At 40.4% G+C, this 26,951-nt stretch overlaps 1 protein-coding gene across 2 annotated transcripts; it reads left to right on the top strand.

Annotated features, from left to right (window-relative positions):
• The first annotated feature begins 2,877 nt into the window (after positions 1-2,877).
• Positions 2,878-26,075, top strand: PCOLCE2 (procollagen C-endopeptidase enhancer 2). Of its 2 annotated transcripts, none has more exons than XM_072933267.1 (9): positions 2,878-3,526; positions 5,539-5,647; positions 12,198-12,453; positions 13,986-14,110; positions 17,022-17,158; positions 18,352-18,506; positions 21,725-21,808; positions 23,756-23,923; positions 25,509-26,075. In XM_072933267.1, exons 1-9 carry the CDS (start codon positions 3,447-3,449, stop codon positions 25,643-25,645), a joined length of 1,251 nt encoding a protein of 416 aa, XP_072789368.1. In that variant the 5' UTR covers positions 2,878-3,446; the 3' UTR covers positions 25,646-26,075. The 2 variants fall into 2 exon arrangements, with proteins under 2 accessions (XP_072789368.1, XP_030136740.4); XM_030280880.4 differs by lacking the exon at positions 2,878-3,526 and adding an exon at positions 3,601-4,235.
• The last annotated feature ends 876 nt before the right edge of the window (positions 26,076-26,951 follow it).

Raw genomic sequence — 26,951 nt, 5'->3', positions numbered from 1 at the left:
AGGAAATATTTTTTTATTATTATTATGAGGGTGGCAACACCAAGAGAAGTGGTGGATGCCCCATCTCTGGAAATATTTGAGGTCAGATTGGGTGGGGCTCTGAACAACCTGATCTAGGCCCTGCTCATTGCTGGGGTGTTGGATTAGATGACCTTTAAAGGTCCCTGCTAACTCAAATCATTCTATGATTCAAATGAAATAAAGAGTGGTTGTTGATAGTATTTATGTAAATTTAGATTAATTTCACAGTATCAGCTGAACAGGGCCTGTACAGAAACACCAAGAGAGTACTGAAAGGTCTTTTGCCATGGTACAAAATGCCAAGGTATTTTGTCCAGGTGACTCTGCACAGAGAAAAGAAGATTTGGTGAGAAGCCTGAAAGCTGGAGCATAAAGTAAGCTTCATGTTCAGTCAGGTCATCGGGCCACTTTGGCAGCTGCACAGCAACATTATGATTAACTTTGTCACAGGGAAGATGTCAGGGAGAATATATATATGGGATATATGAGGCACAGGAGGTTTGCACCAACATTTACACAGTCTTTTCAAAGAACATCTCAGGGACAGTCTGTCACACAGGGTTACATTTCAGTTTCCACTTTCCACTTCAGCAGTTGTCTCATTTTCAGGCAGGCAAGGTCTCACTTTCCAGACATTCATTAGGAAATTTGTCTCTTGTCAGCTTTGTATACAAAATATCTTTCTTCAGTGACTGATAGGGAGAAGCCCTCACCCCTGGATCACCAGCATCCCTAGCTGAGCCCAGGATTGCTGGCAGCAGCTGGTGGGGAAGAGGGGTCACTCAGGCTGGCATTTCTGCCAGACCACTGCGGGAGGCAACGACCCCCTGTGACACCAGGCATTTTTTATAATTACTGTGGCACTAGCTCTGTAGTTCCTACATTAAATGTCTGTCACTAAAGATTCATCATTCCAAGCCTGAAGATCTGTCACCTCAGGGACACATGACAGAGAATATTTTTTTTTCTACCTTCAAAAATAAACTACTGTAGAAAACTTGCTGCAATGTCAACTGTCAAAAGTTAGACATCTTTTGTCCACATTAATAAAGACACTTTGCTTATGCAACTTCATACTGTTTTTGTCACATAACCTATGCATCATTTATGTAAAGAATACATACACAAGCCAGCATAATTAAGATTGCATGAGACTGTACATCTGCCATCTTTTGGGGCTGAGCTTAACATTTTTCTAGTGGAATTTATATCCACTACCTACAAACAATTCCTAAGTGTGCATTCCATGGTTTTATCCCAAAAAGATAGGGATTCTAACAGATGCTGATTGAGCAGCTTCCTGACTTCAAAAATGAAATATCATCAGTATATAAAATGGTTTGTTTTATTTGGTTCCCTGCAAGAGTAGAGGACTAGGCTTGGAGAAGACGAAAGGTCACTCCTGTTTCTGTGTTCCTAACAGATCATAATTTAGCTGAAGATTAATGTCAATGCTAACACATTTATTTATGGGTAACTTCTTACCGGCCTTTTACTTTTCTGTTCCTTCTGCAGCCATTGATGGAAACCAGCCAGACATCTCTGAGTTAGTTCGTGGGTGAACTCTCTCTAGCAACATAATTTATATTTGGTAAATGCAGTTTAATTTGAGAGCCTTGTTTATAGTCTGTCATTTACTACTTGTGGTATTCATGATCTATTTAATAGTGGGCTCTAAAGAAGTACTTGAGCACACTAGATTCAGGGTATTTAGGCAATACACATTTAGGGTGTGCTCCCAGACAGGCAGTGCCAGGGAGTGATGTTGATGTTTTCCTGACTGGCAAAGGCGCAGGAGCTTGGCTGCACGGGCTGTGCATGGGCTGGGAGCTTTCCCAGCAGCCTGTTCATCACCTCAATTTGCTCGAGGGCCTGAATTGCTCTGTTGCTGCACAGATTTGTAGATATGCTTGGGCGGCAATGCAGAACCTGTTGAAGGTGTTAACTGTTCAGAAGTTTAAAACTACCTTTAAACGAGGCAAAATCTGCAGCAGCCACATACAAAAGGAATCCTTGAACATGCAATCCATGGGATCTAACAGCCTTTGGTGGTGGTTTTGCATGGAGCACAGTTCTTCAGTGGATATAAGTCCTGAAATATTCTTATACAATAGAGGGTTGTCTCTGGACTAAAACACATTGACAGAAAGGAGCAGCAAGGAACTCATGTGTCTGTGTTGTGAGGATTATACAACTTTGTCATACACATTGACTTCCAGACATAGCAACTTTTATTATCAATATAATATATTATACCTAATATAATATGTCATTATTATACCTTCATGACTACACCCAATATACCTAGTGGCAGTAGTTAAACTTTTAGCTGTTAACCAGCATCTCATTGGTCATGGCAAAAGTAAATGTCTCCTTTTTAACTTTCTTACTTTTCATTTCTGTCACTTAAAATCAGCTCAAAACCCAGCTCCAAACATTGTCTCTGATCTCGCAATGTTATGTTCTCTGTTTCCACAGCTCCCTTTTTGTGAACTGGACTTCCTGCCCCAACCCTGCACCAGGTCTTGCCTAGATGTGTCCTGCTCCTTCCTCCAGACCCTTTGGGAGGATGTGTGGCAGCCTCTCCTCAGGCCCTCACACCTGGCTGCCAACACACCTGCATTCCTAAAAACCTGGCCTTGCCAAACCCACACAGCCCCCAGCCTCTGCTGTTTTTTGTCTTCCAGTGCCTCTGTGCACACAGGAACACTGCTGGCACCTCTTACTCACCAGCCATATTGCAGGCTGCCTCCAAAGATCTGGGACATTCCAATAGCAGCTGCACCTCCTCTCCCACAAAATCCCTCTTGGAAATGCAGCAAGCATGAATTCAGATTAGTCTGCTGCCTCCTTCATCCAGCACTGCGGAAAGCAGAGTACAAGTATCACGACTGCTGAACTGCAGCATCCAATTCCTGTTCAATCCTCAGAACATCATCTCTAATCAACAGCACTTCTTTAGTATTTTGGTAGTGAGACCACTCTTCTTTGTATTTTGCAGGAATAGGAATGTTAAGTGCTCAATAAATGAGCTAAAAATAAGAGCATATGCTTATAGTCTTCTTTATATGCAGGAGAATTTCTGTTTAGTTACTCGAGTTTGTTCAATTGGCTGTGCCTGAGCACTTCTACAGACTTATCTCCTTCTCCAGCAAGAGGCACATATGGGAAGAAGTACTTAAAAACAGTAAGAGGAACAGGTTCTTTTTGAAGCAACACTCAGAACATAAATTATCACTTATTGATGTGATAATCTGTATGTCATTGTTCAATAGCACTAACAATGTGGTGCTTTTCAAATGCCATGTCCAACAAGAATACTGTGTTCAAAATAAGAACACTGACTTAATTTTAAATTTCTTTTCTCAGTCGAACAACTTTGGCCCAAAATCTGCAAGACACCCGAGTATTGAGTTCATCACTGCATGCACTGCCACAGCCTTTTAAAGAGTATCCTTCACAGCCAGAGTGAAAAGGCTACTAAATGGGTCAGGATTACCCATTGGTAAACAAAACGAAGCATTTCCAATTTACTTTAGAATTTAAGTAAAGAAGAAATTTCAAAGCAGCATTACTATTTTTCAAGCTTTGGCGGAGCTGCAGACGATTGCCCAGCCGGTAACACTGAGTTCATTCATGCTCGGGACAAACACCCGCACTGTGCCACCTGAGGACGGCAGCAGCGCGTCGCGGGGGGCTGCGGGCTCCAGGCGGGGCCGCGGGCGCGGAGGCAGCGCCCGGAGTGCGCGGGGCCGAGCCCGCACCCCCGGAGGCACCGGGGCGGGGCCGGGGCGTCCCGGGCCGAGCCCGCACCCCCGGAGGCACCGGGGCGGGGCCGGGGCGTCCCGGGCCGAGCCCGCACCCCCCGAGGCACCGGGGCGGGGCCGGGGCGTCCCGGGCCGAGCCCGCACCCCCGGAGGCACCGGGGCGGGGCCGGGCACACCCCGGGCAGCGCCCGCGCCCCGCGCGAGAGAGGGCGGCCCTGCCCGGGCCCCTGCCCTGGGGGCGGAGGGCGGCGGAAGCCTTTGCCTCCTCCCCCGGCCCTGGCAGCCACACGAGGATCAGGCGGCGGTCGGAGTAGCGGCTCCGCGGCCCCAGCCCAGCCCCAGTCGCCGCTGCCGCCCTGAGATGCCGCCCGCCGTCCCGCTGCTGCTCCTGCTGCCGCCTCTGCTGCTGCTGCTGCCGGCGGCGCGTCCCGCCACCGCCCCCCACAGGTACCGCCTGCCCTGTCCCCGCACAGGGACCGCACTGCCCTGTCCCCGCGCAGGTACCGCCTGCCCTGTCCCCGCACAGGTACCGCCTGCCCTGTCCCCGCACAGGGACCGCGCTGCCCTGTCCCCCCGCAGGTACCGCCTGCCCTGTCCCCCCACAGGGACCGCCTGCCCTGTCCCCCCGCAGGTACCGCGTGCCCTGTCCCCCCACAGGTACCGCGTGCCCTGTCCCCGCACAGGGACCGCACTGCCCTGTCCCCCCGCAGGTACCGCCTGCCCTGTCCCCCCACAGGGACCGCCTGCCCTGTCCCCGCGCAGGTACCGCCTGCCCTGTCCCCCACAGGTACCGCCTGCCCTGTCCCCGCACAGGGACCGCCTGCCCTGTCCCCCACAGGTACCGCCTGCCCTGTCCCCCCACAGGTACCGCCTGCCCTGTCCCCCCACAGGTACCGCCTGCCCTGTCCCCGCGCAGGGACCGCCCTGTCCCCGCACAGGTACCGCCTGCCCTCCCCTCTCTTCGCCTCCCGCAGTCGCATTCCCACCGTGGGGTGCGCGGGTGTTTCAGTGCCCGTGACTGCATCAAGGCGCCCGGGATCCTGCGAGACAGCCCGGTGCCGGGGAATCTGTAGCCTCCCTAACATAACCGTATAACAGGGTGAGGCATCCTGTTATACTGAAGCTTGGCAGGGAGTTCGCTCACCCTCGTGGCCCCAGCGGCAGCAGCGGTTCCGCACGGCTTTTCCCGGGTTTCTCGCGTGTCCGTGCAGCGTGTCCGGAGCCGGCGCCGGCAGCTGAGATGAGCCCTGAGCACAGCTGGGCCACAGGGCTCAGCACCAGGAGCGGGGCTCAGCACAGAGTGGGTTGTGCTACTGAGGTACACAAAAGTACCAGAGCCTTCCTTGGTTTAAACATAAATTCAAAACATAAAAAGGAATGAGAAGTAATTTTTTATCAGTGCTATTTTAACTAGTATTATATGTACTATAAAGGGCTTTGCTAATGACTTTTTAATAGTTATTTTTCCACTACAATAGCAATTTGCAATGATATGTCACATTGGCACACCACTGATTTCAGGAAATAAAAAAGGAGGGAGGGATAACAGTCTGTGCCTACCCAGAATTAAGGCCTAAGTAGTTAATTCTTAGTAGTTAGTAGTTAATTGAACATTCTATGTCAATAGTGATTTTATGTAACTAATTAAACATGTTCCATGTTAGCAATGGCTTTAAATATTTAAGCTGTTAAGACAGTTTGTGCCTCTTATACAAAGAATAAATGAATTTTTTTTTTCTATTATTCTCAGGCCTACATTTACATGTGGAGGAGTTGTATCTGGAGAGTCAGGGTTTATTGGGAGTGAAGGATTTCCTGGCGTCTACCCACCAAACAGCAAGTGTACTTGGAAAATCACCGTAAGAATTTTTAATACCACAAAATCACTGCTGAAGACAATGAACAGCTATTTGTTGTTAAACTGTGTTTTACATGGGGTAACATATGTGTAATAATTAAGTCAGTAACTCAAAGTAGCTCAACTATCTGGAGCCTTTTAGGGTTGATATAGTATGATAACAGTGGTTGAAACAGAACTGGCCTTGCCTCGTGTCAGAAGCAAATTTTCATTGACTTCTCTGATGCACCTCTAATTGTTTTAAATTAACCCACTTGCAAGCAAACATCTCCCCTTCTGTCACTGTGGAAAGCAATAGTGAGTTCTATCAAAGAAAAGATTTGAAGTGGTGAGTATGAAAAGCAAAATTTCTTGGCAAAAAGACATATGAAAAATGTTTCAATCAAACCCAAAAAAATTCAGGCAGGTTTGCTTGAAGTGTGCTGCTAGCAGTGTTCTGCCAGCCAGGACATCTGGAGTCTGTCATACAGCAGGCTGACAGCAGTAGGGAAGTGTTGTTACATTTATAAATGACTATGTGAAATGGAACCATGTGGTACCATTGATATTTTGATGCTGAAATGAGACTGTAGGGCAGAGATGATATATTCATGGACAACAGATTCCATGAAACAACTAGGACTAAATACTCCTGTTCTGGATGTCCTTATCCACAGACTCAGAGAAGGGGATGTGAGTGAATCATTACTCTTCCTCACATCTGCACAAATTAAACCCTCTGAAACTGCCCACCAAATTTCCTCTCTTTTTTAGACACAATGCACCAAGAACTCTTCTGACATTTGAGCCTACAGTAAAAATCAGAAGGCATAAAAAATAAGTTAGTCTGTGTGTTGACAGGATCACTAAAGACAACTTCAGTTGAAAGACTGCATCACAGGCTAGGTGTTGGCAGGAGAATAGGATGTCACAGGATAATTGTTTCCTGCTACTATAGAGATGCTGACGCAGAGCAGGAGACATTGATCTGTTTACAATGTTCAGTTTAAAACAACTCTCGTACCAAATGAGTGAAGTGATTTTAATAGTTTGATCTGAAAGATCCCAGTGAAGCTGCAGAGCTGCTTTCTGCACCTTTCTGTTGTGTTATTATTGGGGCCTAGTTAGAGGTTACCTTTGATCCGTGTCTCACCTCATCCAGAAGAGGATGTGAAACATGGTGCATGCCCATAAACTTGCTTCCTTGCTATTGAGGGGCTGAAGTGACAGCAATCAGCATAGCCCACCTTGCAATCTGAAGAGCAGATGCAAATTGCATTTGGAATCATATACACATGCCTTAAATAAAAGGAGAAAACATACAAAGTTAGTTTACCAGTATAACTCAGTATTAGATGTTCAAAAGTTCAAAATTTAATCTGGAGGGAAATAATAATTTTGCTTATAACAGCATGAAGTTTTTACCATTAAAAAAGCTTAGATAACAAATGGAGGTAGCACTAAAGAAGCAATTACTGAATCATGCCATGTATCTGCCCTTCATATATGGGGGGTAGAGGGAGAAGAGAACAAATTATTGTACTTAGAAGGTCTGTACAGAGTGGTTTAATTGCAGGCTTTATGTGGCTGTTGCTAACAAGATGCCAACATCCAGGTGAGCCTGGGCATGGTGAGAAGCATTACTACAAAGCTGTAGCAGAGCTGTTTCTGCACTTGAGCTTCCTTGACAATGGCAGGAACTCGATGGCTTCTGTCGTTTCATGATCACCCTGACTCCCAGTTCTCTGCTGTGCTGCCATTTGACTGCCTCCTGCTTGTCCTCTGTAGTTTGCCCAAAGCCAGAGAAGGGCTGCACAACTGGAGTAGTCCAGGCTTGCTTGTGCCTTCAGCCCATTTAACTCCTGTTTTATTAAACAATTATGTTCACTAAGCCAAGCTGATTTATCTTCCCCCATCAACTGTAGAATGCTCAGTGTCTTTTGGGTGTGCAGGAAGGATGTAGGGAAGGCAAGGACGAATAAACCTGCAAGACTAAGCCTGTACTCTCTTTAAAAAGACCATGGTTTACCAAACTGTGGCAAAGTGGTACACTCAAGGGTCTGAATTTATACAACAAAATCCTTTCACCAAATACTGCTGAGGCTCAGAATAGCTTGCAATAGCACCCAAATAAGAAAGCCAGTTATACTACCATGAAGAAATACTCTGTAGTTACTGTTAGTCTTCCTCATTTAGCATCTGGTTTTAGAAAGTGACTAAGACATTTGCCTGTCCGTTTTAGCCAAGGGCTGTGAACACCTTTCTGAAAACATTCTGCTAATGCAGGAGCTGACAAGTCTGCAAGACTGATAGAGACATTGATTCACTTTGTGTCTGGGTCAGAAGAAGCATGAAGCTCTTGTTTTCTCAACTACAGGATCTCATCAGCTGCACAAGAAATGCAGAAAGAAAAGCAGAAGGAGAGCTAATTCATTCTTTAGAGGAAAATAGGTTTAGAAAATGTTAGAGGGTAATACAGATAAAGCAATGTAGCATTCAGGTATCATCTGAAATCTTTCCAACTAGTTTGCTAAAGCTGGAAGGGTCTAACTCAATTATGGTTCTGTTATTTCAAGAGACTGGGACTTTTTCAGCTGGCTAAAGAAAACAGCTTCTCTATTCTAAGAGCTCTAAGAAGTGTTCAGCACATGTTTGTGGTTCTATTACAGCCTTGGCAGACTACCCAGCAGCTTTTCACTGGCTTTGCTAAGAAGTCATTTGTACAGCTATTTCCTTTCCTATAGTAATGTATATAGCTTTATCTGAAATATGTCATATACACTTACTTTTAATACTCTGTAATCCTTCTTGGCCATCACCTCACATAAATGTGTCACATAGTCTGAGAATCTGGACTGCTGTCCTGTATTTTTCTGGCAGACTGCTTAGTTCCCATAAAACTCCAACAACTTTATGTGCAACAATAATACTGAAAACTGTCAGAGTTATGTAAGGTTATGTTTTTGTAGGTTCAGGAGCTGTGTTCCAGCAGGTTTGCTGACAATAAGCAAAGTTTGAAAAATTTACTTATTAGGACAGCTGGGGAATCTGCCCTGAGGGAGTAGAATATTTTAAATAATTTTTTTCTATGTTTTAAGCATTCATTTTCCTATGTCATTGTAAAACTGCCCTTCCGGTAGAACACAGGTCTTTACACATTGGTTGTATTGCCAGAAAAGAAAAATAATGCAGTGCCCTTGTCAGGAAGAGCAAGCTTATACAAATTTTTAAAATTGGAGATGGAGATAGAGAACAAGGAACTAGGCAGAAATCATGGTTCTTCCCAGGATGTAACTCCAAATAACATGCACATTCATTCTCAGTAGAGAGAAATAATACATTTGGCTTGCAGGTAGCTGATGTATTTTTCAACTCTACCTGGGACTGCTGTAGCAAAACATACAATCAGCATTTTTGTATTAAACATATATCAAAATATATTCAACACAATAAAGGCTTAAAAGTTAGGCAAAATATATTTATGAAAGTTGGCATTTAAGGGGTTTCCTCCCCCAGAAAGATTATTTTCAAAGTAAATAATCTAAACCAGGCAATTTTGATGAAGAGGGCTTTGTATTCAGTCAGAACAACAACAGAAAAACAGCTTCACTACTTTTAAGGTAACTGAACTTTGATTAACATTATATGAAATATCTGAAATGAATGATAACCAAAAACAATCTCAAGACCTTATTTTGAGGTGTGTTGTATATATGGAATAATCATGCCCTTTTGATGAGGTTAGTAATCTACACAGATGATTTTAGGGAATTATGCTCTACAAAAACTCCCTCTAAAAATTTCTTTAGCCTTCCAAGGAGGAAGGCATCCTTTGAATTAGTTTAGCATCATAATTTTTGAACCTAGAGAAGTTCATAGAGTTAAAATAAGAAGGGAAGCAGAGAGTGAATATGGGTCAGTTGCCCTCTCTGACAAGGAAAGACAGAAGATGAGGTGCCTCTGTTGTTGAAAGATACCAGCTGGATGGATAAAACAAAAATAAGGCACACCCTGCAGAAGAAGCATCACATCATTCTTCCTTTGACTCCTCCCTCTTTTTTTTTTCCTTTTCTTTTAAGAGCTGAATTCCTTCCAGTTCTCCCTCTGAGGTATCCCATCTTACTGCATCAGGCTCAGCTGTGGCTCAAAGTAAACAATACTGAGTCATTTGCTTGCTCCCCCATGTTTCTCACGGAACAATATTTTAAATGTCCTGGGATACTCATTGGCAGATTTTAGCACATTAATACTCAACATTTAAAGAAGCAAAGTGGTAGAAATCAAAGAAAAGTACAGTTTTGCAAAGATGCCTGTATTTAGCACAAGATTTCTTGGGAGTAGCTGCAAACTGGAACAACTGCTGCCAGAATGTGAAACCACCATCCTCTGCAATTCTGATTGTCATCTACTCAGACCACAGAATTTTAAGTGATTTAACATACCGGAACAAATTTTTGTGAATGACAAATATTTTAATAAGCAAGTATATTTTTAAAATAAAAGTAATAGCAGTAAGTAGTAACTGTAATTAAGGGCCTGCCACATTTCTCTTAATTACTTACCTCCCTAAATTCAGCTAAACATAAGCAAGGAGTAGGCATGATAGTTTACTTTAAAGCATGATAACCTTTAAAGGTTGCCCCATTTGCATCCTGTCATACCAGTTGTACAAACTTATGAAAATGACTGTTCCACCCCAAAATAGCATTTGCTATTTTACATACATACTTCTGGATAAAAGGCTTCTGTCATCTAACTGCCTAAATTTGACTTTTTCTAACTAATTTTACTGTCAGCACTTCTGAATTGACCTGCCCAGTCACACAGACTTTTGTAATACAACCATAAATAATATTCAGGTCTTCTGACAGGTATACCAAATTCATTTTAGCTCATTTTATGTTAAAATGACCAAGCCTTAATGCTCCTTAGTGATTCAGACCAGAAGACAAGTGAATGTAATAAGAGATTTAGATATGAGAGCAGTGATTCAAGGAATAAATTCAAGATTAGGCGAGTTATGGTTTTGTAGTAGTAGCAGTGATGTGTATCAGCACAGGGGCCCTGAATGCATTTTTGAGAGAACTTTGAACTTAAAAGGAAAATTCTCTGAAACCAGCAGCAGGAACTGCAGTGGAGCTGGTCAGGAAGTGTGCACACGGACCCCGGGCAGCTGAGAACAGCTCAAGCAGAAGTCTGTCCTGCTGCAGGACCAGTATCAGCACTGGACATAAAAGCAGCCACATGAAAGAGCAACCTGAACACACCTACAACACATTTTTCAGTACATCTAGAGCTGCTGCCTCTATCAGTATCTTCTGTGGGTTAAAGCAGTCACTTCATTTACAGCACTTCCATCTATACTTGACAAGCAATTTTTAACTGTTGAGACTCAATGGTAAAAGAGTTTGACAATTTCATATAGGAACAGTTTAGTTTTAATTTATTTCAAACCAGTGTTTTAAAATGAGTCACTGTTAAGGAATGAAAAAATATTAAGGAACTCTTAAATAACATGGCTTAAATATGAACTTAATGCAGATATATTAAGTCTATGTTTAAAGCAGAAGATTATAGTAGTGTCTCAGTAAAGCAGAACAGCTGCAATTATTTTAATAGCTAACCACTCTACCATGATATGGATTGAATGCAGATAATTACACTTGCCTGTCTAGGGTCTCTCTATACCTTAAAATACTGTTTCCCTTCAGTTCTCTTACACAGCATTAAGTGCTTTATTAGAATAGTTTTCACTTCTCAGTATGCTGATTTTTCTCTTAAAAGCTTGTAACCATGTCCCAGGAAATGTTCTCCTCTTTGTAAACTATTATGCTGTCTTAATTTACATCCTTCTCGGTACTCTTGTATCTTTTGCAATGTCCACAGATGCAGACATGTAAGAAGATTTGCCCTGTCTTATGTTTCCTCAGATGTTTCAGAACCAAAACTCTCTTTTATATTGAGGACATCCACTAGTGGTTCTTTTGGATTCTCTGTTTATAGTTTTACAGTGTCTTTCCAAATATAATTCTTTCACTGCAGCCACTCCAGTAACTAAATATTAGGGTTGTACAGTGTTAGCCATGAAGTTTCCAATTTTATTTATAAATGTAAGATGCATGTCAGTAAATTAAAAAACTCCTTCAAACCAGGAAGCTTGCGAGAGGCCGTTTCATTTGTTTAAAATGGTAAATTGCTTCCATATTTTTTCATATTCATTTTTTTTTCTCACTTTGCTTGGTGACAGGGAGCTGTGTGGCTGATTCCACACTTTCAGTAGAAAAAAAAAAAGAGAAACACACCAAGCTGAACTGGTTTATGATTAACTGCATGAGCCTGACTAGGGGATGTTCTGGATCAGAAATAAGATAATGGTAAGAGATGGCCAGTGCTTTGTATTAAGGATTGGTCCAAGTTACTTTAAAAACTGCTTTACCTGGAATATAGTTGACAAAAAGAGCTCATCTGACAGGATGTGAAGGGTAAGAAAACAATCATGTAGGCAGTGGGATCCAACAGATATGTGGTCACAATTTCCAGATGCATGTCTCCCTCCTTCCCTGTGTCTGCAGGTCCCAGAGGGAAAAGTGGTGGTTCTTTCTTTTCGGTATTTAGACCTGGAAAGCGACAATCTGTGCCGCTACGATTTTGTGGATATATACAGCGGCCATGCCAACGGGCAGCGCATCGGCAGGTTCTGCGGCACTGTGAAACCAGGTGCCCTGGTATCCAGCAGCAATAAAATGTTGGTGCAGATGACTTCAGATGCTAATACTGCTGGAAGTGGATTCATTGCGAAGTTTTCTGCAGCAGAACCACACGAAAGAGGTAATTAACCATTATATATGTGCTGAAGACAAATATAACTCAGCTCTACCCAGAGCCACATTAAAGCTTAAAAAGATGTGGTGCCAGAGATATTAAGGATTGTGCTATTCAAAATATTTATTAATTACCTTGCTTAGCAAATAGCCAAGTGTAACTGTTTAGTCATCTTAGTTCATCAAGTAGTAAGGAGAAACACTTGTCAGCCTAAGAGTGGAAGAACTGTACCTAGTAGTAAACTGGTAATAGCTAGCCATTAAAAGGGCAAATGAAATTCAATATAGACATATGTTGCATATAAAGGGAAAACACCCTAACTTTGTCTACAGTACAGCAAGTTCTGAATTGACTCTTACTGTTTTGGAATGAGATGTTAGGTTTAAAGTAGATAATTTATGAAAACAGTAGTTGAGCATCAATCCAGTGCCTAATAGGTATCAAAAAAAGAAACAGAAATGTAATAATTTTCAGAAAAGAAAATAAAGACAAAACAATCACATCAAAAAATTACGCCATTATAAATCCATAATGCATGTACATCTTGAATAAAGTGTGCTTTTCTGATGTTCCCATCTCAGAACTGAACATGATCAAATTATTGGAAGGAATCAGACAAAGTATGACAGAGTTAAAAGAACATCACATACACAAAAGATCAACTGCACAGCATGAACTTCTTCATGCTGAAAAAGAGGAAGTCAAAGGGATTGTAGGAGAGGGCTTTGAAGTCATGACTGGTGTGGAAGAAGTGATTGGGGACCTCAGTCCATCTCTTTCAATATAAAAACTAGATGAGCAAGTGGCTGCAAAGGAAGGGAGTGGGTGATTTTTCTCTGTGGCCTGTGTACCAGAGGATATTGTGGATTGTCTGTTTCTGTCCTGGTTTAAAACCACTTACAAAAACATACCAAAGCAAAATTCATCAGGTATTATTAAACATAAAAGCATTACCTGGTGCTTGGGAAGAAAGAGTATGAACAGTGAGAGGCTGGGAGGTCACAGGGAGGTGGTATTGCCCTAGTTAATGACCCTTTTTCAAGGCTTTTGCTATTGCTATGATACCAGGCTAGACAGGTTGTTGGGCAGAGGCAGTGAAGGCGACGAGTAATTTATCAGGCCTCCACAGTTGTAACCTTGTATTGACAACTTCTTGAAAGAGACACTAAATACCTGTGACCCGATATAGTTAATTTAACGAGATGGTTCATAGTAATATGGTAAATAAGGATTACATACCTGATGGAGTTTTTAACTTGGAACTGAGGGCAGGCAATGTGGACAAAAGAGACCCCTCTCCATCAAGAACACCGCACAGGCTGCAGTTCTTTGGGAGTGCTCGTTGGCCCCACCGTGGCTGCCCCATGGCTGCAGGGATGGCTCCTCCAGCCCCAGCGTTTGCAGGAATGCTGCTCTCTGTCTCGCTGCCGTTTATTGCTGTGTTTTCCCAGAGGTGCCCCAGCAGGGGCGGAGGCTGGGCCGTGTGGAGGGGCTGTGGCGAGGGCCCCTCAGCGGCGCTCAGCCCGCGCTGTTTGCAGGGGACCAGTACTGCGGGGGACGCCTGGAGAAGCCGTCGGGCTCCTTCCACACGCCCAACTGGCCGGAGCGGGACTACCCCGCGGGAGTCTCCTGCTCCTGGCACATCGTGGCCCCGAAGAACCAGGTAAGGCAGCTCAGCTCAGCTTCAGGGCCGCAGGGACCGACCCTCAGAGCCGGCGGCTGCCCGGGACACCCGATGGCACCGGCGGGCACAGCGGGCCGGGCAGGGACAGCGAGCACGGGCACAGCTCCGGCCACCCCACCTTCCTCTTCCTCACCGCCCCGGTGCCTCCTGTGCTTCCTCAGCAGCGCTGGTACCACCCCCCTCAATGAAACCCGTTAAAGCATCTGTGACTGCTGAGGCTTTTAAGCCAAGGAGGGTTTAAACATTATTTTCTTAATTAAAAAAATACCATGCAAATGAAGTCAGGGCGCGTGATCATCTCAGCACCAAACATGATGATGACCAATGCTGCATTTAAGTCTAACAATGTCTGAGCATTTTTGGTGATGCTGCAGTTTACTATTGAGGTACCCAGGTAGAGCTGATTGAATTTAATAAAAGCAGTTTGTTCTATTTCGTATTTTGAAGGCTCCATCACATAACATGCTTGCTTAATTAGCCAGATGCCATGAGAGCATATGTTACCACTTCATTAGGAGCTGAGGAGATGTGACAGCAGACTGAGAGAGCTCTTGTGCCACGCGTGGCAAACACAAGTGTGTTCTCTACACTGTAGGGCAAATCTCAATCCTAGCTGCACATTTTCTGGTTGCTGCTGAGCCATCTGCTCTGTATCTTAGCAGGAGGTCTACAATGATTGAATGTTTTGGTTGACAAGCATGTTTGGTAGGTTGCTTTTCTTGCCACATTCAGCTTTTTAAATTAATTTACATACAAAGATGACTTTCCTCTTCATCTTCTGCTCATGACTAATCCTTGAAATAAAAAAAAGCTGCCCCAGATAAATATATTCTTCTGATCTTTCCTACTTTTGCATTTACCAAGACAGTTCCTTTCTTGAACTGAAGCAGTATGTCAGCTTAGTCTTTCCTGTATTCCTTTTTAATGCACGTTCCTTGTTTGCTAGATACAGGCCATTTAACAATCCTATAGATAGGCAGTGATTTTTAAACCCTTATCTGTAAACTGCAGATTACTTTGGTTCTTTCCAAATGTCTCTAGATAAACCTAAGAACTTTTCCTAAGCTCATAGAGAAGATTTGAGAAAGACTATATCAGCATAAAAATAAGGGCATTATATCCTGTGCCTTTTGATGATTCTATTCCATAAATCTACCTGTTTCCAAATATATATTATTCATGTACTGCAACAGTGGTTGTTTGCATGGGAAAATGGCAGAATTTTGACAGTGCCATTTTCCATTAAGTAGTGAATGAGCATCTCTCTTCAAGTGCATAGAAAAAGGTCCCCAGTCTTCCATTTGCCAGAATTTAGGTGTCATCTCTATTTCCCTTTCATAAGCATGTAAGCAATAAAACAAGGCACTCTTGTTTTATTGCTTCAAATACAAACCAATAATTACTTAATTTATTACAGAAGATGAAGAAGCTTCTCCTGATCATGAAGAGCTTCTATTCTATCATAAAATACTTATTAGTGCACAGTGCACTTATTGAACAATAGTGAAGTAGATATTATGGCCTGCTGTGGAAAAATTTAGCATTTCTATTCCCAGTTGGATTACTTCTTCCTATACCATCTTTTTTGATCACAAGCATGTTATTCACATGAGTATTCCATTTAAGGTGCATTTTTTCATCATGATACTGAGGGTTTTGAAACAAGCCTGTTAGTCATCTCTGAAATCAAATCCCCCAAGGTTACTCATACATCATGGGGAAAAAAAATTAGCAAAATTATGCCTTAAACATCTTAATAGTGCAAAACGATATCCAAGCAAACCTAAGACATCAGGTGATAACAGGCTATCATTACTATGAATGTAGAACAAGATACTTTTACTATATCAGTAATCAAATAAAGTACATGCCATGTACAAATTACTTCTTTTTCTTTGTACAATCTTAGAAGATTTAATACCATCTTTGAGTCAGATCTTTATAAAGGTTGATCTACAATCAGCATAAATCAGTCTTGTCATTCAAGCCTTATTTGTGCCATTTATGGGAAGGTGATTTAAATACTGTTGTGCCTCATCTAAAGAAGCAACCTAAATGCATATATTACCTCTGTTTCCATGCAGCAGTTAGGTTGTGTTTCCCTTCCTTGCCACACATGACTGACAGAGTCATTCTGCAGGACTTCATTTCAGATTAGTAGATTCCATTTCTGTTTTCTTGTACATTGTTTTGTTTTTCCTTAAGTAGAAAATCCATAAATATAAGTCATTGGAGATAATAGTATAAGTACTGGAAATACCAGTATGATATGAGTTCACATTTATGACTTGTAAAGCCTCAACAATTATGGAAATCTGACATGGAAACACTGTTCTTTTAAGTAATTACTTTCTCTTGGGTTTAGTCTTACTATTTGCTAATTTTCTTTCTATCAGTATTTTAATTTCTAATGTTTTTAATTCTGCATCAAGTATACACAGCATTGGCAACCATTGATTTAGGTCCTGCTGTTAATGAAGTCAGTGAAATGCCTCAGATCAACTTTGCCTATGCTTTTTCTTTAGCATATCTTGAATGATGCAATGACATTAAAGGCTCCTTTTCTGTTGCTTATATTTGCTGTAGTTATTTTAAGAGCATTGTAACACCTAACACCTACTAACATTCACTCATAAAAATAACTTTATCAGAAGTTACTTGCATACATCTGAGAAGAAAATGTTTTACAGAATATTAGAGTCATATGCTGAACTATTCATTGGAGAGGTCATGTAGATTAAAATACTTTACAATTAAGTGGATTAAAAAGTTTTCCTTTATCAAAAGAAAAATTAAATAGTACTTCATATGAAGATGTCAATTACTACAGTAAGTATTAATAAATTCTGCATGTCAAAATCTAAACAACTTATTTCCATTTTCCCTTTAGCTAATAGAGTTAAAGTTTGAGAAGTTTGATGTGGAGAGAGACAACTACTGCAGATATGACTACGTGGCAGTGTTTAATGGTGGGGAGATCAATGATGCTAAAAGAATTGGGAAGTACTGTGGAGACAGTCCACCAGCGTGAGTAACTTCCTTTAGTTGTGAACTTCACCACCACTATGTGTCATTTTGCTAACAGTTCTGTCCAAGGCTTCTAAAAGATTTTAACTTTTAAATTAAATGCAGTGTTTTGTACCTCCAACTAAACATGTAGAAATTCTCTCTCTCTAGGTTTTCTCTATTTTCTCTCTCTCCATGACTAACCCTGTCCCACAAGCCTCATTAGACCACTGTGTAATAGTAATGGTAGCTGAACATTAACATAATGTGTATGTTTTGATTATAGATACTGAAGGACAAAGGATCCAGCTGAGCTCCCTAGCCCCTGGGCTCATTCCTCACTTTATGTGACTCATTTTCCTCTCAGCCCTTTCTAAAAAGACAGAATACACAGGCTGGGTCAGATTTTTCAGATTTGGCCTTGTAGTCCTGGTGTTCAGGAAGCAGAACAAAGCTCTTGGCAGCTGATCATCAGTGCCCTCCTACATTCACAGGCTGTGTCAATACTAAAGCAAGGAAAGTCTAAACTGGGCAACCACCATGGCAGCTGTAAATCCAGAGAATTCCAGTTAATCAGCCCCTTACTTTTGGTTATGTCAGACCTGGCCATCAGAGTAAACTGATTTCTGATAATCTGCCAAAAAAAAAAAAGATACAATAACAAGTTTTTACCTCAAAGACCTCATTAAGGGTTTTGAAGAAGTCCTGGGTAATCAATATCTAATCATTGATAAAAAGTAAGCCCACAGAAGTAACAACCCAAAACATTTTATTTTTGCTGGGTTTTGTTGAAGACTTGCAGAATCCAGTACTTCATGAATTTTCATAGCCCTTCCAATTGTGCAATATCTTTTTCACTAAACAAAACCAAGTTTTAAAAAACCCCATTTACTTACTTCCCCAGGATTTCTTCAATGTGTTTTCCCTCTTTCCTAATCTGACCCTTTCCATTTCATGGAAGTGAAGTCTGTAATGGAGTCACTGGAAGAATTTAACAATACTCATATTGACATAAACGTCAGGAATCAAGAGTTTTAGGTCATTAATGGAAATTAGTTTCATCCTCAAAACACAGTGTGTGACATGTCAGCAAAGAATCACATATTTTTCAGTATTAGCCTGGAGTGTTGTTTTTTTTAAAAGAATGTTATTAATGCTTTTTGGCTTTGACATGTGAAAGAATGGAAATATTTTATTTTGGTTTTCTATTTTAGGCCTATTCTGTCTGAGAAAAATGAATTGCTTGTTCAGTTTTTATCTGATTTAAGCTTAACAGCTGATGGTTTTATTGGCCATTATAAATTTAGACCAAAAAAGTTACTCAGAACTACAGCTCTGCCTACAACCACAACAGTCCCTGCTACCTCAAGTAAGTCTTACTGGCTCTATTTCATTTCCTATAAAAGTTAATTATTCCAGGACAAGGAGAGAGTTACAGAAATACAAACTAGCAATTACATTAAAAATTCAAGTTTTACGGTTTGTTAGTATTTTAAATGTTGAAGGAATTAATTAAAATTAATACACTCAAGGGAGTACTGGAATATACTCAAGGGAGAATACACTTAACATTATTAAAGGAAATCTATCCAGGCAAGAGTTCAGTGTAAAAGTAACTTACTTCACCTGAGAGACTTTTCCTGTCTCTTCTCAATTTTGGACAGTTAACTAGCACATTCCATAGAAGAATGGAGAAGCTAATTTCTTTTGAATAAAAAGTTCTGAATATTTTGGGAAATAGTTTTATTTAAAGGAACTCTTTCTTCTATACAGGTTGATATGTAAAAATCTTACTGTATTTTTCTTCATATAGTTTTTAAGATCAAGCAAAATTGGTATGGAAGCCAAATGTTCTTCAGGTTCTGTCAACACTTTGTCAATATGACACTCACCTAGAATAATTTTTATTTGAAAATACTTAGTGATTGGAACTTACAGAGAAATATGTCTCACTGAAACCAAGTCTCCTTTTGTATTTAAGACTAGACAGCAAATATGAAAGATCAGAGCTGGATTTCTCTGAAGGTGTTGCCAAAAATACCTCATTACTGAGATATTGAAGGGATAAATTCTTAGAATTTCTATAACCTGAATGTGAGGCATTTCAGATACAATTATAGCAGAAAACCAAATTATTTATGATGTTTCTGCAAGACATAACCTGATTTGTACTTAAAACACATCACAAATCAGGACAGCATTGGCTTGTCAGCAGGAAACCAAGCAGCTGTGGTGCTTTAATCCTGCTAATGAAGGTATTCAAAATCAATGAAAATAAACATTAAAAAAATGAAATCATAGTGACCTGTAAATCATTCTGATGTGACTCTAACAATAAATAATTCAGCTCTTATTCACTCTCAAGCACTTGTTAATGACTTTGTTGGTTGAAACACTTGGTCTCAAGTAACCCAGGCTGTCAGAAACCCTGTTCAGGGTTTTGAACAGGCAAGAGAGGTGAAATTTACCAATTAACTCCAAATCAATTTTCATGACAGCATCAGTATTAGAAAATAAAAACAGAGAGGACAACAGAGGCAAAGTGTTCAAAAGACTTGTCAGGCAGACAGAAAAAAGAAGTCCTTTCAAGGTGTGATCAGTTTTGCATAGTGTCGGCATTTCTGATCTTCAAAACAAACCAAAGCAAACCAAAGCTTTACAGCTCAGTTACATTTCTGAGCAATCACTGGCATTCAGAAGTGTCCAGTTCAAAGAGACTCATCTTATTATCTTGCAAATCAGATCCATTTAAACTTGCACAGAACTCCAGGCATGAATAAAATATTAAACTTTAGTAGGCTCTTTCAAGAATTATGTCAATCTTTATGTAACACAAAAATATTAGTACTTGCAGAAATAAATAAATGCTATAAATACATTTGTAAAAGTAATAAAGATTAATCCAATACCTGTGGTGAGGTATTTGACTTCCTTATATCATTGGATAAAGTAATGCATTTTCCTGTCAGTCTGCCTATATGTAAAGTGGTAGGAAACTAAACTTTCATTTCAGTTCTTCTGCAGTTCTTGTTTTGCTAAAGTACCTTACAAACAACAGACAGCCTCTGCTGACAAGTCATAGCAAAGTTGGTCACCAACCAAAATTTATTAAACTGGAAAAAAGAAAAAAGTGCCCTAAAAGGACCGAACAAGACTATTTTGTAACACATAATCCCAGTTTTAAATGTAGAAAAACCAGAGCATCTCAATAAATTTTTAGCAGCTACCATGCTGGCATGCACCTGGGACTCATTTACCTGCTGGATGTCCTACTATGGACACTAACTTGAAAGACTCAGGGAACATTAAATTCTTAATTTTTGGTGTGCTGTGTATAGCACTGAGATAGGAAACACTTGCCTGACCTGTACATTGACATAGTAACTTGTTCTTTAAAACATTTTTCCTTGTGGGAGGAATTTAACTTTCTAAAGACTGAAATATCAAGAAGACTGGAGAAAGAAAAAGGAACAAACCAGCCCAAAATAAATAAAAAACGATGAATCCTAAGCTTTAAACTTAGGATTTGAAAGGCAAAACAATGAAGAAGTGCAGGTCTTCTAACAGTCATGTCCATTGCACTAAAGGCAAAGTAATTTTAATATCATTTAGTTCATTCTTAGAAACTTGTAAAATTATTCAGTTAAAAAGAAGTACAAGTATAAAAGTATAAACTACTGATTGAAAGTTAGTCAGAAGGTTTTTTTCAAAAGATACAGACTGAATAAAACTTGCAAAATGCTCCATTCTAAAGCAAAAAACTGTGAAGATACTTGTCATAACTAATTTAGTTTTTCTTGGAAAATAAGGTTATGTAGGGATTTGTAGGTTTTTTTTTAAATCTGTCAGTCTCACCTTCATGTTTCCAATACCTATGTCACTGACTAATTCCAAATAAATTTGAAAAGGACATATAAACCCTTAAAGTACTGCATCCCAAGATGTTTCATGGAATGAAGACTATGAGCATCAACTCAAGTATGGAAAAGATGCCAAGTGTATTCAGTTGTTTATTAACAAAGCATTCACTTTCAGAAAGGAAATGTCAATCCCTAATGTTAAATCCATACTTCAAACATCTTGTTTCAAAATGTAATGAAGAAAAACTATGCAACATTACCTGACATGAAGCTATGTGAAAAATTTCATTGAAAAAAAGGGTCAGGAATTTGAACTCTGATCCCTTTCATCACAGTGCAGTAATTTCCAATCAAAGGCCACCCCCTCTCTCAGAAGTGTTACTGTACCATTGTGCTGTGGTACTCAGGTGTTCTGCTAGGGCTGTATGGCAACAGCAGTGACAGACTTCAAATGCCACACAAATCTTGAGTAGCATCCCATTCTCTCTGGCCACTAGAACAGACACAGCTGAGACACCCGAAAAGACAATGACTGGAGGTGACAGCAGAGAAAAGGAATATAAAAGGAATATTGTTACTGTGGTGCTCATCCCCTGAAATGCCAGGTCTAGTTCATGCATACATCAGGATAGTTCCTCTTTCTTCTTGTCTTTTTTTGAACATAGTGCTTTTCATTTGTATCAAATGCTTAATTTCAATTTCTATTTCCTTTTTGCTCTTCAAAAAGCTGTGAAACCTACAGTTGCCCTGTGTCAGCAGAAGTGTAAAAGGAGTGGGACTCTGGAAAGCAATTATTGTTCAAGCAACTTTGGTAAGGAAGCAAAGTTTCTTTTTATTTATTCATTCTCTACTGTGTTTTTAGACTCAGGGAAATTTTCTCATATGTAGTTCTAAGTTACCATTAATACATTGGCTAATATTTTACACCGCTGTATCTATGTATCTGACATTAGATATGTACTGTGTTTCACTCAGTACATTCTTGGAGATATTTTGAAATAGGCACTGCACAGGTATCTGAGACAAACATACCTTCTCAATCTGAAAAGCAAATGACAATGTAAGACAACCCCAGGATTCATTGATTCAGTTACTGTATTGTCATCTCCATTTTCTGTAACCAGCCAATACATGTTATGCTGCACCTGCTGACTATTCCACAATACAGTGGATACACTTCCAAAATGCTTTGAAAAGAAATTAGAAGAGATGGAAACTTCCAAGCACTGCTGTCTGTACACAGACATAAATCAGTCAGGAAAAATGGTGTCTGTGGTGTATTAGCATCTGTCACTACTGATCTATTCAGTTATGTGTCAGGGTATTTTCCCTATTAATACTGCAATCTTTTTTTAATCCCCTATAACATGCCTGGCAATTTGATGAGAAAACTGTCTGCCACCACCCTTTTTTCATTTTAAGATGACTCTCTCTTACTGCACTGCTAATCCCATGAGATTTGAGGAAGTTGGAGGGATCTGAGGGCGTCTTTGCCTGATGGTGCCCAAGCAGCAGGGGAGGCTGTGGTTGTACCCTGAGGCTGGGTGGACTCAGGGAGCTCCTCCCAGCCCTCACCACCAGCCCCTTCCAACCTGCAGCCCCTACAGGCTGGTCCAACACAAAAGAAACAGGTAGGGAAAAACCCCAAACCATAAAGGGTCTCCACTTACTGACCACGCGTAGTTTGTGGGCCCCAAGATGGGCAACTCCCGGGGGCTCCCCTGGCAGGGGAATATCTAGTTCTTAGGGAATTAACTATTCCCTGCTGTGGGAATCCGGGGCTTCCCTCTGGCTGCCCTGGCAGGTCTGGTACCCTGGCAGGGGTCAGGAACTCCCCTGTACAAAGCCCCCAGAGACGCTGTCTGTGATCTCTGTCCATGGTAAAGAGTTTTCAGTCTTACAGGATGAATTACAAGCTTTGAGTTTTTGTTAAGAGTAATAGTTAAGTGTGACACCGGTGCAAATGTAAAATTTTAGGTTTCTAGATTAGGGGTTCAAAGGGGACAAGATGGAGGAATTGGGTGTGTCTTGTCCTTTTCCTCCTTCTTCATGCCCTCCATGTTTCACTGTAGTGTTGGCATTTTTCTGTTGGTTTAGGCTGGGGACACGCTGTTCAACGTAGGTGACAGATATTGGCACGTTATTGTAAATATAGCACAGGTAGTTTCTGGTATTTAATGTTTGTAACATCCCACTGAGGGCAGAGCCCCACACACTGCCCTGCAGGACAGAGCTGTGGCAGGGCAGCAGAACATGTTAGAGATAAGCAAGAATAAACAACCTTGAAAACAGCACAGATGAATTATGGCTCCTTCTTTGGCAACGGGGCAGAAAGACAGAGACTTTCTACAATCTCGGAATCACCAATACCCACAGATTCCAACACCCTGCTACTCATCTGGGAGTGTCAGAGAGCTGGGAATTCAGATTTTGGCTAGACGAGTTTTAATTCAACTTCTCCATAATTTGAAAATGACTCATTAAAAGTAGTATTAAATTGTACTCTTTAATTGAAATCAGAGAACTGGGCTTGCACAAGACTGACACATTGTACAACAATTTCATATTTGGTGCCACCAAAATTTGACAGTAGTGAGTTAGTTATTAGCAGTGATACTCATATTTTCAGCAAGTGTTCCCAGTACTGCTTGTTTCCTTATTAGGCACTAATATAATTAATAAATTTTTATGATGCCTCAAAATTTATGTCTCAAAATAATAAAAATGTACCAAATATATCAAATGTCTTTTCTTCTAGTAATAACTGGAACTGTAATCACAGCAGTAACACGGGCTGGCAGTCTGCATGCAACAATATCCATCATTAATGTATATAAGGAGGGAAATTTAGCAATCCAACAAGCTGGCAAGAATATGAGTGCCAAGATTCTTGTTGTGTGTAAGCAGTGTCCTCTCATCAGGAGAGGTAAGTACACAGTAATAACTGCTTTGTGTGTTTATAAAAGATAACAGTTGTAAAAACTACTATTTGAAATATGACCAGAAAAAAACAATAAAATCACCATGTTTTTTTCTTTCTATAATCAGCAGTTAGTATTAAAATAAATAACCAGTAATTCAGGGGTTTATTGCATTTTTCTCTTTTACTGCAAAAGGATTAGGCTCACGTAGATCACAGGAGTTTGGAAAACTTTTTTAATTAAAAGCCACGTGATGCAAGATAAAATGTCACTTTCAGCTTCATCTCTCGGATGAAGCTGAGATAGATTTTGTGTTTACAGATATGCATTTTGGAGCTAGTTTTTATACACAGTTGTTCAGAAGGGAAAGACAACAGCCTGCTAAACCTAGAAGAGTGGTATCTCACAGGAAATGGCAGAAATCAAGTTCCACTGTTGTGTATCTCCTGAATTATTTACAGCTTTACAGAAATACTCATAGTATTAAGCCCACTTTGTATCTGCAAACAGCCAATACTGCTAAAAGCTACTTTAAATAATATTATACAGAGATCACCAAACATAAATTCCAGTTAATTGTGGTAAAGGTGTTAAAAGAAATACTGAGAGCATTTTTAATTGAAGTAACTAAGTAAAAAATAAAACTGTTTTTAGCTTTGCCTAAAAACAGGTAAAACACGAGAACATAAATGGAGCCAGAGCAGGAAACAGTCAAAATAATTTAATAAGTATCAAAAAAACCCTGATATCATTCCAGATAGTACCAGTGCTTAAGCATATTAACTCAAAGTGGGCAGTAACAAAGTGAAAAACCATGATCAGAAATTAGCTTTTGCCTTTAGTTATCTGAAAACTACACATTGGGAGACATAATAATGTCCTTGGTGAAAAAAACTCTCTCCTTTTAGGCAGACTTCTGGCTCCAAACCACACACTTCTGTTTCTCATCCTAAATCTCAATTAATTATTTAAGAGCCATTACATAATATCTGAACTTTTCTGTTTATATCCCTGTGATACCATTCCTTCTAGCCCAAGACCTTGCAAATCCCCAACCCTTCTAAGGCATAAAAATATGCAGATTCAATTAAATTGTCCAAAGCCAGGTCTTACCACTCATTAAGTCCACCTTGCCTGAATGCTTCTGTGTGTATCTAGAAAATATTTACATCTCTGTGGAGGAAAAGGGAATGAAAAGAATTAAGGGCATTTAATCTCCAAGCTGAACAAATGTGAAAATATTCAAAATTAATGAGACATATTCCACCCTGGGTGACAGTGGTTAGGTTATCCAGTGTTGATGGGTACTTCTAGAGCCTCTCAGACTCACTTGACAGTCTAAGTTTAAAGACTATCACTATATATTTAATTATGTAGTACACACTTAGCTGTGTATCTGCTTGATTTTTACATAACTGTAGTTTGTGGTGTAACAAGCATGGCAAAGATGGGTAAGGGAGTAAATGTTGCAGGTAGGAAAGAAAAAATGTTGGAAGGCATTGGTAACAAACAGAAACCACAGGTAAAGAACTATACTTACCAAATGACGTCCCAGATTTCTGATCTGTAATCTCATTCTGTCCTTTCTAGGTTTAAACTACATCATCATGGGCCAGGTAGAAGAAGATGGTAGAGGCAAAGTCTTTCCCAACAGCTTTGTCATGAGTTTTAAGACTAAGAACTCAAAGATCCTAAATGCCTTGAAAAACAAAACATGTCAAAATTGAACTCTGCAGCTGCATTCTATAATCTGTCTTGAAAAATAATTTTAATTTAGCATAAGTCACAGAAATACAACTGACTGCCAACAGTATGACCACGCTGACCCTTCCTTCCCTCCTGTCCACATAAGCACACCTGGCACAAAGGAATCCATTACATGTACAAGGTGACAACAGACCCTCCTAAGGCTGACAGCCGAAGATGTGCAGCACAGCCATCTGATCTCAAACATACAAATTCCAATTACTTGGAAGATGTTAATTTATAACTGTCCAATTTTTTAAGGAGTTTTGTATGTAAAATAAGAATTCTAAGTGCAATATTTATAGCAACTCAGTTCAATGTAGCTTTTTCTCTAAAGTTGTTTTATTACATGGATTTCTGCATTATTATCAGTACTTAATAAAGTATTTTAAGATTATAAATAATTAATAACTAGTTGGTGGATGATTTAAAGTGGGGCAGCTAAGTATAGAAACTGGTTTTTGATCATTTACATGATTTTTATGGTTTGGGCCTTGCACATTTTAACTGACATTACACTTCTTGCTGATTAAGGGTCTGATTTTCCTTACATGGAAATCAGTGAATCATTGATCAGAACAGGAACTCTTCAAAGAACTAGACAGCTGTAAAACAACCCCACACGTTTTTCTATTGATGACTATCTACTTAGTAAATGTCACTGTTAAGTTCTGTAAGGTAAGATAGAGGAAGGCAGGAATTAATTTAGTGATGGTAAGGTGCATATAGAATCTAAGATCCCTTTAAGTATTTGTTTTCCTTGTATATAAATACCAGACCAGAGTTTCTGGATAATCTGTGACTATGGGCAGCCAACAAATGCAATAAAACAGTCCCTACTGGAAGTACCCATTGCTTATTCCAGCAGAGGAATGCATTCCCTTCACTGATGGATTCTCACACGCAGTGCCAAGAGGCACTGCCACCCTGCAGCTCGGCAGCACAGCAGCCTCTCCCACAGACTTTATGGGTAGCTGGGCTGGGGACAAAAGGATCAGAGGGGGGCACAGAGGTACAAAGAGGCTCTGCTGGCAGCTCACATCCAACAGCTCAGTGCTGCAGCCACACTTCAAAGATTGCATTGCCCGACTGACCAAACCAAACAGCATTTCTCTGTGGAACCAACCGGAACCTTTCTTTGCAAAGCAGATGTAGTTTTGTAATTTTAATTTTTAAATTGGAATTTTAATTTTCCAGCATTAATTCCTATGCAGGCTAAGGGATTTTATGCACAGTGCTCTTTGCATTTCTTTGCAGCAGCCTGGAGAAAAGCAATGTGGAAATCAT

This window comes from Taeniopygia guttata, chromosome 9 (genome assembly GCF_048771995.1).
Source record: "Taeniopygia guttata chromosome 9, bTaeGut7.mat, whole genome shotgun sequence".
Taxonomy (NCBI): Eukaryota; Metazoa; Chordata; class Aves; order Passeriformes; family Estrildidae; genus Taeniopygia; species Taeniopygia guttata.
The sequence above is the reverse complement of the archived record's forward strand: the minus strand, read 5'-3'. Positions and strand labels throughout refer to the sequence as shown.